This window comes from Gymnodraco acuticeps, unplaced genomic scaffold (assembly GCF_902827175.1).
Source record: "Gymnodraco acuticeps unplaced genomic scaffold, fGymAcu1.1, whole genome shotgun sequence".
NCBI classification, from domain to species: domain Eukaryota; kingdom Metazoa; phylum Chordata; class Actinopteri; order Perciformes; family Bathydraconidae; genus Gymnodraco; species Gymnodraco acuticeps.
In genome coordinates this window covers 137,220-152,566 of record NW_022991011.1, presented here as the reverse complement: position 1 = coordinate 152,566, position 15,347 = coordinate 137,220, and the positions used below count along the sequence as shown (strand labels likewise).

At 42.4% G+C, this 15,347-nt stretch overlaps 1 protein-coding gene across 1 annotated transcript in view; it reads right to left on the bottom strand.

Moving 5' to 3' along the window:
- The window catches only part of kif20ba (kinesin family member 20Ba), a gene marked incomplete in the record, with an annotated part of 92,764 nt that overhangs the window by 32,821 nt on the left and 44,596 nt on the right, over window positions 1–15,347 (bottom strand). Inside the window, 4 exon segments of the mRNA XM_034236199.1 lie at window positions 518–651; window positions 855–980; window positions 12,411–12,462; window positions 12,939–13,061. Of these exon segments, the coding sequence (XP_034092090.1) occupies window positions 518–651; window positions 855–980; window positions 12,411–12,462; window positions 12,939–13,061 (435 nt within the window).

Here is a 15,347-nt window from a genome sequence, read left to right as displayed (position 1 = left end):
AACGTGTATTACAATGAAATCACGGTCAAATATGTTCATTTTCTTGTAGTTGTAGCTCCCGAGCCAGCGCGTCTTGTTTGAAGATGCGAGTAAACACAGGTGACAGCCGCGGTGAAAATCGAGCGTTTAGAGCGATGCGAATATTCGCTTCCGGTGTGAACGCAGCATTAAAGTTACAGGCCCTTTGAGTGCAACCATAACGCTGATGTGGCCCGCCATGAATTTGAGTTCGACACCCCTGATTTAACATGTGGATTGAGCTAAATCCCAAATGAAATGCGTATATATAAAGAAATAGTCTTCCTAGTTGTTATTAAAGAACTTCAGCACATGGAGTATAAGTGTGTGTGTGTTGTCTGGTTGCTTTGAAATGAGATATTTAAGTTTAAAGACATTTTTTACATTTTTACGAGGAACGGTGATTTAGAAATAGTGTCGAACCAAATTTGTGGACATTTGACAAAGATAAGTGACAGATTATTGATTTATCAAACTTGTAAAATGTGTCCTTCGTTACCTTGAAGCGTTCCTGTGACTGGGCCACTTCCTGTTTGGCCCGTTTGAGGTCATCCGATTGGCCGGTTGTTGGATCGTTTGCATCGTTTCCACGGCGATCCTGCTGCAACAACATCCCTCTCAACTTCTCCACCTCTGAAACCAGAGAAGAAGACACAGAAAATGTTGTTTTAATCAGGATCAGGATTTAGTCAAACTAAAATGTAGAAAGACAGCTCGAGAACTATTTAAAATATCAAAATCACAAAGGTCACGGTGAACAGGTGAGTTTTTAATGAAGACTTGAAGCAGCATGTTTTGTGCGATAAGACAATCAATGCTCTGTTTTGGCTCCTTACCGCTGGAGAGCTCCTGGATGACGGTGAGTTTCTCCTCCAGGACGGTTTCCATCTGGTCCTGCGTCTCCTCCTGCTCCGTCAGAGCCAGACGCATATCCTCCATCACACGCTGCGTGGCTTCAAGGTCTAGAAACACACACACACACACAGATGTGCAGATTTACACACAGACAGAATTACCCAAAATAAACACCTTGCTCCATCACAGCAAAACAGGTACTACTAAATGTAAAGATACATCTCTTTCAACACAAAGGACGGATTGCTCACTCACAGTCACACACACAGTCACACACACAGTCACTCACACAGTCACACACACAGTCACTCACACAGTCAGTCACACACAGTCACTCACACAGTCAGTCACACACAGTCACTCACAGTCACTCACAGTCACTCACAGTCACTCACACAGTCACACACACAGTCAGTCACACACAGTCACTCACAGTCACTCACACAGTCACACACACAGTCACACACAGTCACACACAGTCACACACACAGTCACACACACAGTCACTCACACAGTCACACACACATTCACTCACACAGTCAGTCACACACAGTCACTCACACAGTCAGTCACTCACAGTCACTCACAGTCACACACACAGTCACACACACAGTCACACACACACAGTCACACACACAGTCACACACACAGTCACACACACAGTCACACACACAGTCACTCACACAGTCACTCACACAGTCACTCACACAGTCACTCACACAGTCACACACACAGTCACACACAGTCACACACACAGTCACTCACACAGTCACTCACACACAGTCACTCACACAGTCACTCACACAGTCACTCACACAGTCACTCACACAGTCACTCACACAGTCACACACACAGTCACTCACACACAGTCACTCACACAGTCACACACACAGTCACTCACACAGTCACACACACAGTCACACACACAGTCACTCACACACAGTCACACACACAGTCACACACACAGTCACTCACACACAGTCAGGGCTCGAGCTTAAGGACGTCCCGTCGTCCCGGGGCCGAAAAAAATAGTGTCGGGGAGGATACAAAATTATTTTGGGACGAATTTGGGACGAGAGTTAAAATAAAAATACCCTGCTAAATGTTGTGTAAATATTTTCCAAGGCCCATAACTTTGACCCAGTGTATCAGTTCAAACTGTCCTGACTGAGCACAGGCACCTGTAACCTTGGCTGCTGTGCTCTCTGTGTTCTGTCTCCCTGCTCCTGCCTGATGGCGTCAGCTGATAGAGGTGTTATCATTCTATCTTGTTATGCAGCATGTTGATGATGCTCTCTGAACTAGCTAAATACATGGGTCTGGGGTAGAGTTCTTCAGAATTGACGTGGCAACTCTACCGTGAAGTCAGAACCTCTGACTCTTGGACTTGTGATGTGAATCCTCCGGCCGTTAACTCCAAATAAACCATCATGTGTTTGACATCAAAGCTACTGCTCTTCCCGTGTCTCCTTCCTGAGTCGGTGACTCCCACTGCATAGCTACACAGAAGTTTCCTCTACAGATTGGCGTTGTCGGCAGGATGCCAACAGATCTACAGAGCTGGTAAGTGTGATTTTCAAATCTACTTTGGACATGGCCTTACCAGAATCTGTGATTGACGGTATCCTAAAATTACCTGTGAAACTGATCGGCTGCGTTTCCTTTTGGTTAATGAACATTTGGGGATAGATAAACCCAGGAGATCAGTGTCTGGGGACTCAGTCCTGGCTGATTTCCTCTGTGTGTGCTGCTCGGGACGGAACTGCCATACAGGCATACACAGCTCATGTTTAGAGAGACCTTAAAGAAGGGGCATCAGTGAGGTGGAGCTTCTGTGTGAATTGAAAGCAATGTAAAAGATTTGTACTGGACAAATCGCCGGATTTTGAGGGTCTTAGCGGCCGAACATAGCAGTTGAAAATAAGCAGCCAGAGATATTTACTGCTATCACCTCTCTGTAAAAACACGGCTCCAGCTGCAGCCTTGCGTGTGTGTGTGTAAAAACCTCACCGCGTGTGTGTGGGGCTGGAGCAGTGCAGGCTGAGAGGGAGAAAGTCACAGCTTATTGCCTATAGGTTTTAACTCACGGCACCACCGTCCTTCAAACGGGACGGTCTAAAAGCACTCGTTGTTTAGGACCGCTTTCCTCATGGTTAGACGGGCCAGCGAGAAGTGCGTGCATCACCCGATGCGCCACGGCTCTCTGGAGCAGGTGGCGGTCAGGAGTGCATACATACAATTATAGGCTAATTGATCAGAGGTGTGTAGTGGCAAGCAAGCATAGGCAAACTGTGTTTCACCTTGAGGTGAACTCGATGGCTAGTAGATATAGGCTGGTCGTACGGACTACAGTCAACTGAGCTGTTTGGAGAGAAGGGGAAAAGTCTGTGGGCTCCGATCGGGGGGGCACAGCGCCACTAGAAACAGATAGCCTAGTGGTTGTCGCAAGAGGATAAGCTAGTTATCGTTCTTGGACGGCTTTCAGGCACCGATAAATCACTTGTATGCAAGGGTAGACGTGAGAAGACGCCGCACTGGAGAGAATTCCCCCCCCCCTCTAAGATCTCTAAAATCCGGACTAAATTGAGCTGAAGAGCTTTGCTGTCGCGCTGGTGTTTATTACGAGTTCATGTTTTGTTTGTCTGATTGTTTGTATGGGGGTCTATATTGGTTTGTCCCGCCGTCTTGTGTATGTTTTGTAACAATAATGAATCAGTCCATAGACAGGGTAACATGAACTAAACATTAATTATCTCACCAAAAGTAAATGACCTGAGAAAAATAAAGAGTGTTTTTATGTCCTGCCTCTGAGTGCAGGGGAACATGTAAACAAGAAGCCCACTGTTCAGGGTGAGCGCTAGGTGTAAGAAGAAAATAAGATTATATTGCTTTAAGAATCCATTCTTAGATGGTATTGCTGGTATGTTAAGATATCTTTGTGACCTTGTATAAACCCTATGCCCGTCCTGCGCCCCGAGACCCTCAGAGACCTGCCTGAGGAGGTCAGGGTTGCAAAATCTGTTTTTAGGTCAATGTTGTATTATTTGTTTCATTTATTCTTAATCTATGTATTGTATAGTAATAATGAATAAAAACCTAATGTATTGAACACATTCCGAAACAAAGCAGATAAGCAGAACTAGACTCAGACATAATACTAATTGTTGTTGAAACCTTTTGCGCTGTTGCAGCAAAATGGAATCTGTGTTAATTATTCTGTTCCAACTGGCCACTGGAGTCAGGTAATTAATATAAGTTGAAGTTCAATTACAGTTTTAAAAATAGTTTAACATTATTTATTAAACTGCTTCAAATTATTTCTAGTATCAACCAATTGGTCTCCATAGACAATACTAACATTAAAATAGTTGTTAAACTACTGACAAGTTTTCTGAAACCGAGCTTATGAACAACAGAGTAAAGGTCGCTGGTTAAGCCAGGATCAATATATTTGTTGACGTTTTTATTGTGTGCATAATAAATGTGTTAAATTAATTGAGCAATTCTTTAAAAGTATAATGTTGCAATTTCTTTAAAATAAGTAATTACAGTTAAAAAACAGATGTTGTTTTCCAAGGGCCTCTCTTTCACAGGCACTTTGAATCATAACACTTCCCAAGTCCTACAGAGATCAGTATCACTTTGTGTTGCAAGCCAAATCCAGGGGTTCTACTCGAGCCCAATTTTAAATACCATAAAGAAAAGTATTGAACCCAGCTCGAGCTAAGTGAGAATGTATTTAATTAATGTGCAAGTGTTTTGATTTATTTAAAATGTTCCAGTCTAGCTTCCTTCGAGTTTAGTGTAAACAACAGATTGGTTCTCATAACATTCTCACTGCTGTGCTGTCCCAAATGTTTTAAACCTTGGGCAGACAAGCACACACACACACACACACTTTGGATGAGTAATCACTTCATCCAAATTGTAAATTGTTGCCTTCTTTAAAGTTATTAGTAATTCAAGATTAATTACTAAATTAAATTAGGTACATAACAATAAACAAAATAACTTTGACTTGATCATTTTGTTCACGACATTAGACCTTGTCCTCTAATCTCTACTAGAATAAGATAAGTGTGCATGTTTGGGTATTTTAACACTCCTGTAATGTACCTAATCTTCTTATCCTTTTCATTACAGAGCTGGGGAAATGGTGTATTGCTTAGATTCGGATCCGTGCAAAGTCCAATTATGACTGACTTTAGTTCTAATGTTAATTTAATTTCAACCCATAAGTAATTATTTAGATGAACTCAACATTCCACATGATGATGGATTAGTGCTCCACATTTTTCCCACTAATTTGTTTATGCAATTAGGCCAATGGTAAAGAGAGACATTGATGACCTTGTGTCCCTTTTGTTGGTACGTGGTTCCATTCTGTCTATGGCCTTGGACGGCTTCACTAAGAATCACCCAGTTCTACCCTGCTACAGTCCGGCTGAGTGCAGTCACAGAGATGCTATGGCTGCTCTACATGAAATGACATTAATGGTCTGGTCTGAGAATGGACACCATTACCTGCTTCCAGAGACAATGCCGCTCCTCAAACTGAACAATACTGTCTCACGTGGGCCACTCCCCCCACCAAGCCATGAACTGAAAGAACACCTGGAAGCCTCCCGGTCACACCAGCACCAACCCTTGGGTCAGTCAGATGGGACTAACGGCTTAACTTAGGGCATTTGGTTCAGAAATATGACTCTCGTTACCGCAGAGTGGGTTGTTTTTTAAGGCTATTCATACTGCTATGCAGAGGATGCCTGTAGGTTGGCAAGCTGTTAAAAGCCCCCACTATTTTTTAAAATAGGCCTAATGTCAGGAGCCTCTTAATGTCTAGTTCTACATGTATTCACATTATATGGACAATGTTTCCACCTAGTGAAACTGAAGGCTGCACGAAACTCAGGCTACAATACGACCATTCTGTTCTGCTCTAACGATTCAATTGATAGATTCTACATCAAAACAATTAGCTTTTATTGTTTCCAATGATAACGTCATTTTAAGAGAAGGAATGCAAACCTGTTTTCAAATGTAAGGTTTTGAATGTGTTTGACATTTCTCAGTAAAAACACCCTCAGACACTCACTATCATTCATGCTATGCCTTCAGTAGTGACTCAGATGTTAGGGGGAAGAAGCTTTTCCTCCCAAATCAGATATGCTTTGTTTTTCAACAAAGGTATGCATTTCCTGCATAATATATGTTTCTCACAATTGTTTGTTTTTTTGTAAGCTGCACACAGGTGATACTGAGTCTTCTCGAGTAATAGATTACACCATGCTTAAATAGACTCCTAAGTTATTATTTCATATGAGACATATGTAAGAAAAGGGAGGGAAGAGTCAATTATATTGAGTAATTGATTTTATATTGGAACATTTATTTCTCAAACCTGTGTTTTATGGAAGAGGAAAATATTTCAGATAAACTAATATGTTATCAAACGGTAAATGGTGAATTAATATAACATTTAGAATCATTGAGAAGGGGTGATATCCGCAGGGACTAGCTCACCTTTAAATTACAATAACATTTCTCTGCTTTGGACTGATGAGTTTATGATTCTTGCATGTTAAATGACTAACACAAACCTTACATTTATAATGTGCATGTGTTAGGAAGGCTCCCAAATAATTCTGAGGGGCCTATCCTATTTTTGTATTTAAATGAAATGTGCTAATCCATTACCTTGAGTTGTCTGCACTCAGGAAAACATCCCTATCAAGTGTTAACCCAATAACTACAGTAGGACAGCTCTGAAGGCCAAGGGTCAGAGAGAGAGCTACGTGGGTCCACGCCAGCCACTGCAAGGTCCTAGTCACCAACAAAAGTAGATGACAACAAGTGATGTGTCCTAATCACCAACAGAAGTAGATGACAACAAGTGATGTGTCCTAATCACCAACAGAAGTAGATGACAACAAGTGATGTGTCCTAATCACCAACAAAAGTAGATGACAACAAGTGATGTGTCCTAATCACCAACAGAAGTAGATGACAACAAGTGATGTGTCCTAGTCACCAACAAAAGTAGATGACAACAAGTGATGTGTCCTAATCACCAACAGAAGTAGATGACAACAAGTGATGTGTCCTAATCACCAACAAAAGTAGATGACAACAAGTGATGTGTCCTAATCACCAACAAAAGTAGATGACAACAAGTGATGTGTCCTAATCACCAACAAAAGTAGATGACAACAAGTGATGTGTCCTAGTCACCAACAAAAGTAGATGACAACAAGTGATGTGTCCTAATCACCAACAAAAGTAGATGACAACAAGTGATGTGTCCTAGTCACCAACAGAAGTAGATGACAACAAGTGATGTGTCCTAATCACCAACAGAAGTAGATGACAACAAGTGATGTGTCCTAGTCACCAACAGAAGTAGATGACAACAAGTGATGTGTCCTAGTCACCAACAGAAGTAGATGACAACAAGTGATGTGTCCTAATCACCAACAAAAGTAGATGACAACAAGTGATGTGTCCTAATCACCAACAAAAGTAGATGACAACAAGTGATGTGTCCTAATCACCAACAGAAGTAGATGACAACAAGTGATGTGTCCTAGTCACCAACAGAAGTAGATGACAACAAGTGATGTGTCCTAGTCACCAACAAAAGTAGATGACAACAAGTGATGTGTCCTAATCACCAACAAAAGTAGATGACAACAAGTGATGTGTCCTAGTCACCAACAAAAGTAGATGACAACAAGTGATGTGTCCTAGTCACCAACAAAAGTAGATGACAACAAGTGATGTGTCCTAGTCACCAACAAAAGTAGATGACAACAAGTGATGTGTCCTAGTCACCAACAGAAGTAGATGACAACAAGTGATGTGTCCTAATCACCAACAGAAGTAGATGACAACAAGTGATGTGTCCTAATCACCAACAGAAGTAGATGACAACAAGTGATGTGTCCTAATCACCAACAAAAGTAGATGACAACAAGTGATGTGTCCTAGTCACCAACAAAAGTAGATGACAACAAGTGATGTGTCCTAATCACCAACAAAAGTAGATGACAACAAGTGATGTGTCCTAGTCACCAACAGAAGTAGATGAACAACAAGTGATGTGTCTAATTCACCAACAGAAGTAGATGACAACAAGTGATGTGTCCTAATCACCAACAAAAGTAGATGACAACAAGTGATGTGTCCTAATCACCAACAAAAGTAGATGACAACAAGTGATGTGTCCTAATCACCAACAGAAGTAGATGACAACAAGTGATGTGTCCTAATCACCAACAGAAGTAGATGACAACAAGTGATGTGTCCTAATCACCAACAAAGTAGATGACAACAAGTGATGTGTCCTAATCACCAACAGAAGTAGATGACAACAAGTGATGTGTCCTAATCACCAACAAAGTAGATGACAACAAGTGATGTGTCCTAATCACCAACAAAGTAGATGACAACAAGTGATGTGTCCTAATCACCACAGAAGTAGATGACAACAAGTGATGTGTCCTAATCACCAACAGAAGTAGATGACAACAAGTGATGTGTCCTAATCACCAACAGAAGTAGATGACAACAAGTGATGTGTCCTAATCACCAACAGAAGTAGATGACAACAAGTGATGTGTCCTAATCACCAACAGAAGTAGATGACAACAAGTGATGTGTCCTAATCACCAACTTGCACCACACTTGCACTACATACACCAAAACACACTACACACAAGGTATCACGAGCGAGTGCCAGCTGAGCGGTTCCATATGCCCTCTGGTTCCTCGTTTGTGTTACCGGTGTGCGGAGTCTGACTGTCCGTGTCACAAAATCGACCGAAGGAATACACACACACACCCCATGGAGCATTCCCACCTCGTGATGATGGCTCGCCTGGGAAAACGACAACGCAACCGTGAGCAATACAACTGGCCTGGCCCAGTGATGTGGGGTTTAGCTCGCCACAAGATTACGTTTGGTTGTGCGGCGACAAGCTCTATCAAGTTCTGGCTCCCCTCTGGATAGGTACATGCACTCTAGTGGATTTGAATCCAGCAATCATGCTTAACAACACTACTCTTTAATGTATTATCCATGCATAGAAAGATGTTTCAAGTACTGGATTAATTTCAGTTTTGGCCCAAAACAAATATTTATAATATTTCATATAACAATTATGTAGCATATTTGATCCTCAAATTAGAGAAGTATAATTTAAAGAAATGTATATTATACATTCAACATTAGATAAACACAGAAGAATCCTTTCCAAGTACCATAAGTAGCTCGGGTAAGTATGGCTAATAGGAATACTTGATAGACTTAATTTGGTACAGATCAGTGGTAGCATTTACAAATGTAATAATTCAAGGTTTAAAAATGTTTAATCCTTCCTTTCCAGGTTTTTACAAACGTCTTTGAATATTTGCCTAACTTTTCCTTTTCAGATTTTGAACAATGTACTTGACTAAAATGAATGTATTGATTTCACTAAGTGCCTTACTCTTGACTAAAGCGTATTTAAGTCAACGTAAAAGTAATCCTAAAATTGAGGACACTGCACTTTTGCAGATTACAGATTGATCAAATCACCAGTGTGAATTCTATACTCTAACTGTGAATGTTTAGCTGGATCTCTTACGATCCTGAGTTTTAAAATGCTTTTGACTAGTGATTGCCTTGAAGTAAATCTTTAAAGCGGCAAGCTGGTTTTGATTTTATAGTTTGATGAATGAAATTAACTAATGGTAAATGATAAAAGATATTAGTTTAAAAACAAATATTTATGTGTGTTCATTATTATGCTTTTGACAAAAGATGATCAAACACTGATGAGAGATGATTTTTCCTATTATGATTGGCTGTATCAATCATTGTGATTGAATGTTTCAATCTTAATGTGATTGTTATTGATGTAATTGATGTTGTGTAAGTCCACACTCAAATCTGAAGATTCCCATTGATTTAAGTATTGAACTAAATATTATTAGACTAAGGGTTTTAGATTATCAAAATTGATAAAAAGGAAGAAACTGTTGTGGAAATATTTTCCAAGGCCCATAACTTTGACCCAGTGTATCAGTTCAAACTGTCCTGACTGAGCACAGGCACCTGTAACCTTGGCTGCTGTGCTCTCAGTGTTCTGTCTCCCTGTTCCTGCCTGATGGCGTCAGCTGATAGAGGTGTTATCATTCTATCTTGTTATGCAGCATGTTGATGATGCTCTCTGAACTAGCTAAATACATGGGTCTGGGGTAGAGTTCTTCAGAATTGACGTGGCAACTCTACCGTGAAGTCAGAACCTCTGACTCTTGGACTTGTGATGTGAATCCTCCGGCCGTTAACTCCAAATAAACCATCATGTGTTTGACATCAAAGCTACTGCTCTTCCCGTGTCTCCTTCCTGAGTCGGTGACTCCCACTGCATAGCTACACAGAAGTTTCCTCTACACTAACTACTACAAACGGCGATGAAAATGAAACCGACTCCACGTTTTGTGTAGCACACAGTTATTAAACCTCCTTGTCAACATAAACACACACGCACAAAACATTTAGCAACCCGCGAAATACACACACATGTAGCTACAGCTGGGCCGCTGGCTGTCAGCCAGCCGCCCAGCTGGCTGTGCCCGCATATTCCTGGACCGCAAATTCGCAGGTCTAGCTATGTACTGAGTGTGTGTATTTCGCTGGTTGAGTGATGTACAATGGCATCCCGTGGAGGAATTCTGAAAATGTTTTACCGTTACATCACAAAAACACACAGCAGAACCAGACCCTGGAGCGCCGGCCTCCTTATTTACTTACTCCTCTTCATCCCCTATGGGTAATAAGGCTGAGAAGAGAACTCTCCATCGTATTTAGTCCTTAGCAATATGCTGCCTCTCCCCATGTAGGGATGGGTACCGAGCCCCGGTATTAAACGGGCCCCGGGCCGGAATTAAAGACAGTGGTAACGTTAAGCTCCGACGTTATACTAATAATTATACTAACTAATGATAATGTAGAAAAACTAACATTTTAAATTCGGGACGGTCCACATTAATTTCGGGACGGTTCCGGGAGGATGGGGAAAAAAGTTAGTCGAGAGCCCTGCACACAGTCACTCACACAGTCACACACGCAGTCACACAAGCAGTCACACACGCAGTCACACAAGCAGTCACTCACGCAGTCACACACGCAGTCACACACGCAGTCACACACGCAGTCACACACGCAGTCACACACAGTCACACACGCAGTCACACACGCCGTCACACACGCAGTCACACACGCAGTCACACACGCAGTCACACACGCAGTCACACACGCAGTCACACACGCAGTCACACACGCAGTCACACACGCAGTCACACACGCAGTCACACACGCAGTCACACACGCAGTCACACACGCAGTCACACACGCAGTCACACACGCAGTCACACACGCAGTCACACACGCAGTCACACACGCAGTCACACACGCAGTCACACACGCAGTCACACACGCAGTCACACACGCAGTCACACACGCAGTCACACACGCAGTCACACACGCAGTCACACACGCAGTCACACACGCAGTCACACACGCAGTCACACACGCAGTCACACACGCAGTCACACACGCAGTCACACACGCGTCACACACGCAGTCACACACGCAGTCACACACTGCCAGTCACTACACAGTCATCACACACGCAGTCACACACGCCGTCACACACGCAGTCACACACGCAGTCACACACAGTCACACACAGTCACACACGCAGTCACACACGCCGTCACACAGTCACACACGCAGTCACACACGCAGTCACACACGCAGTCACACACGCAGTCACACACGCAGTCACACACGCAGTCACACACGCAGTCACACACGCAGTCACACAAGCAGTCACACACGCAGTCACACAAGCAGTCACACACGCAGTCACACACGCCATCACACACGCCGTCACTCACATAGTCACACAGTCACACACGCAGTCACACACGCAGTCACACACGCCGTCACACACGCAGTCACACACGCAGTCACACACGCCGTCACACACAGTCACACACGCAGTCACACACGCAGTCACACACGCAGTCACACACGCAGTCACACACGCAGTCACACACGCAGTCACACACGCAGTCACACAGTCACACACGCAGTCACACACGCAGTCACACACGCAGTCACACACGCAGTCACACACGCAGTCACACACGCAGTCACACACGCAGTCACACACGCAGTCACACACGCAGTCACACACGCAGTCATACACGCAGTCACAGTCACACACGCCGTCACACACGCAGTCACACACGCAGTCACACGTTTGTATTTTGCAGTTATCTAATATATCGTATTCTATTTGATTTGTATTTACTTACATATCTCAAAACATTCTCTTGCACTATTTTATCTGTTTTATGTGTTCTATGTCATATATATATATATATATATATATATATATATATGTTCATGTTGCTCCGTTGGAGGAGCCTGTGACTGCAGCTGCTGAGCACATGACGATAGAGCCTTGAAACAAACACACATTGTTTACCTGTGCAGGATTTCTGGTGGAGCGAGGCAGTCTTGGAGTCAGAGGATTGTTCCTAAAGGAGTGAAGGAAGGAGATCAATAATAATAATGCATTATATTTACATAGCGCTTTTCTAGAAACTCAAAGACATGTTACGGAGCAAAACATCACAAAAACATAATTAAAACAACGCACTTAAAATATATAAAACAAAACGTTAATTACAGATTAAAAGCAGTTCTGAAGAGGTGAGTTTTGATTTGGGATTTGAACAACATCAATACGTCAGTAAGGAGATCAATACGTCAGTAAGGAGATCAATACGTCAGTAAGGAGATCAATACGTCAGTAAGGAGATCAATACGTCAGTAAGGAGATCACTACACCAGTAAGGAGATCAATACGTCAGTAAGGAGATCAATACGTCAGTAAGGAGATCAACACGCCAGTAAGGAGATCACTACATCGGACTACATCCTGGCCCTGAACAGGGAGTTTCTTCTAAAACCCCTCTTGGTGTGTTTATTGGAAAAGAGGGATGTTTGTTACCACTCTGAGTGTCTGGATGGTTCTGTCTCTGCTGGCGATGTCAGACTGAAGCTGCCTCTTGGATTTCTCCATGTCGGTCAGCTTCTGCTTCGAAAGCTTCTCCTCTTCTCTCATGGCCGAGATCTTCGGGAAGAAACAAGAGATTACACAACATCACACATACAAGTCATTTTGGGCTCGGGTCCACAAAGCTGCGCCAGCGTCTTTTTAAAATGGTTTCCTTTATAAATCGCCTGCTTGCGATATAATAACAATTAAAAGATACGGGCGTAATAAGGCAGCAGAACCACAAGAATAATAATTCTCCCGTAATAATAACACCAAACAAATATGGTCTATTCTTATGTTACAAGACATCATTAAATGTATTCTAAAGTTGCCCCCTTTCATACTTTGTAAATATATGTATAATGACTATTAAAGAGCCAACATACTGCGAACAGAAGTTCCCATCAGCAGAAACACGTGGGTTTGCTATCCTGGCTCCAAGATGGTGGAATGAGCTCCCCATTGACATCAGGACAGCAGATAGCTTACACACCTTCCAGACTGAAAACTCATCTCTTTCGACTCCACTTCGAGCGATAGAACTACTAACAAAGCACTTATATACTAATAAAGGACTGGCTTATCTAAAGCCAGTTGAGTAGCACTTGAAATGTGTTGGCTCTATGAAACCTGATGTACTTATATGATTCTGTTTTCTTCAAGTTTGTATTTTGTTGGTCGAACGCACTTATTGTAAGTTGCTTTGGATAAAAGCGTCAGCTAAATGCAATGTAACAGCATATTAAGACCAAAACTCATGTACAGCAACTTCCTTACTGACAATCAATCAGCACTAATTAGAGGGTTATTGAGGAAAAACTCTCAACTAATGGCTTATTACTTGTAGAATATGGTCATGTAGAATAAGGCATTAATAAGTGTTTTATAATGACTAATAAAGAGCCAATATACTGCTAATATGCATGTTAATTAACAACTAGTTGATGGTTAATTTGTGTATCTTAATATAAAGTGTTAGCAAAATGTTGAATTAGGGAGGAAAGGATATAAAAGAAATGTTGTGTACAAAACAAAAAGGAAAATATGAAGACTTCAACATCTCTTCAAAATGAAAGTGTGTAAACTCAGATCCCCCATCTCCACTTTAACTCGTATATGACAGAGAGGTGCAGTGATGACGTATTTCTGTAGTTCCACCCTGAAGGACGCTGCTGGTTCCCTCGGCAAAAAAAGCAACAGGATTTTGGAAAATAGCTGGAAAAAAGGTCTGTGGGAATCGAACCTGTTTGATAAATGCACGTTTTGTTCAGCCGGATAATCTCCACATGTCTACCCTACTTTTATCATGTTCGAATCATAAATCTAACGGCCAGAAGCTAAATGCTAACATTATGCCCTAAAGCACATGTGTCAAACTCAAGGCCCGGGGGCCAAATCCGGCCCTTGGTGGATTTAATTTCGGCCCTCATAATTTCTAATTCCTGTTAGATCTGGCCCGTCGGTATATTGCACGCACCCCTTCACTCCATCCTGAGGGTCTCCTCCGCTCAGAGCCTGAGCCCAAACATTGATGACCTTGCACCCAAGATGAGATGCCAAGATAGGGTCGATAGAGCCATAAGAAATGAATGCAACTGATTATTTAATGTTGTTTTTATGGGCAATCATTTAAGCTTTGTTAGTTCCAGGTTTAATATGTGCAATAAGTTCATTTCAATAAGTTCTGCAACAAACATTGAACCAGTCCGGCCCTCCACTAGTACCCATTTTTACATTTTGGCCCACTGTGTATTTGAGTTTGACCCCCCTGCTCTAAAGGAACTACAGCTGAGTCCAGCAGCACGACATCAACGTCACGCCAACTTCAGATCCATATTCAAACATACAGATTCTAAATGGAACGAGTTGAAGCGTTTGTTTGCACACTTTGCAGGAGGCAGGGACTTGCTTTCAAGCAGAACAGGGCAAACTAACTTGGAGGAGTGTTTACGTGTTCGGCGTAATGACGTACAACGGCCTCCACGACTTCTGTAGTCCTATTCAGCCACTTGGTAACACAGGGTATATGCAGGAATCCTGAAGGCCAAAGGAAGACCTTTTAAGACCCTTTCCATACATTTTAAGACCTCATCTCCACTTGGGAGTTTTAACCGGTTACCTTGGCGACACACTTTACCTCACATTGACTATATACAGTATTGATTGTCCTTCCTCCTCATCTTCCAACCATTTGGACGCAGACTTGCATTTCCCCATAACGATGTTGCTTAGCAACCGGCGTAAACGGAGCTTCTCGCTATCAAGCAGTGAGCGTGCGATGTCCTGTTCAGATGACGTCAAACCCAACGGGATGCCATCAATAAACTACACAGAATCACACTACACACCTACGCAATGATT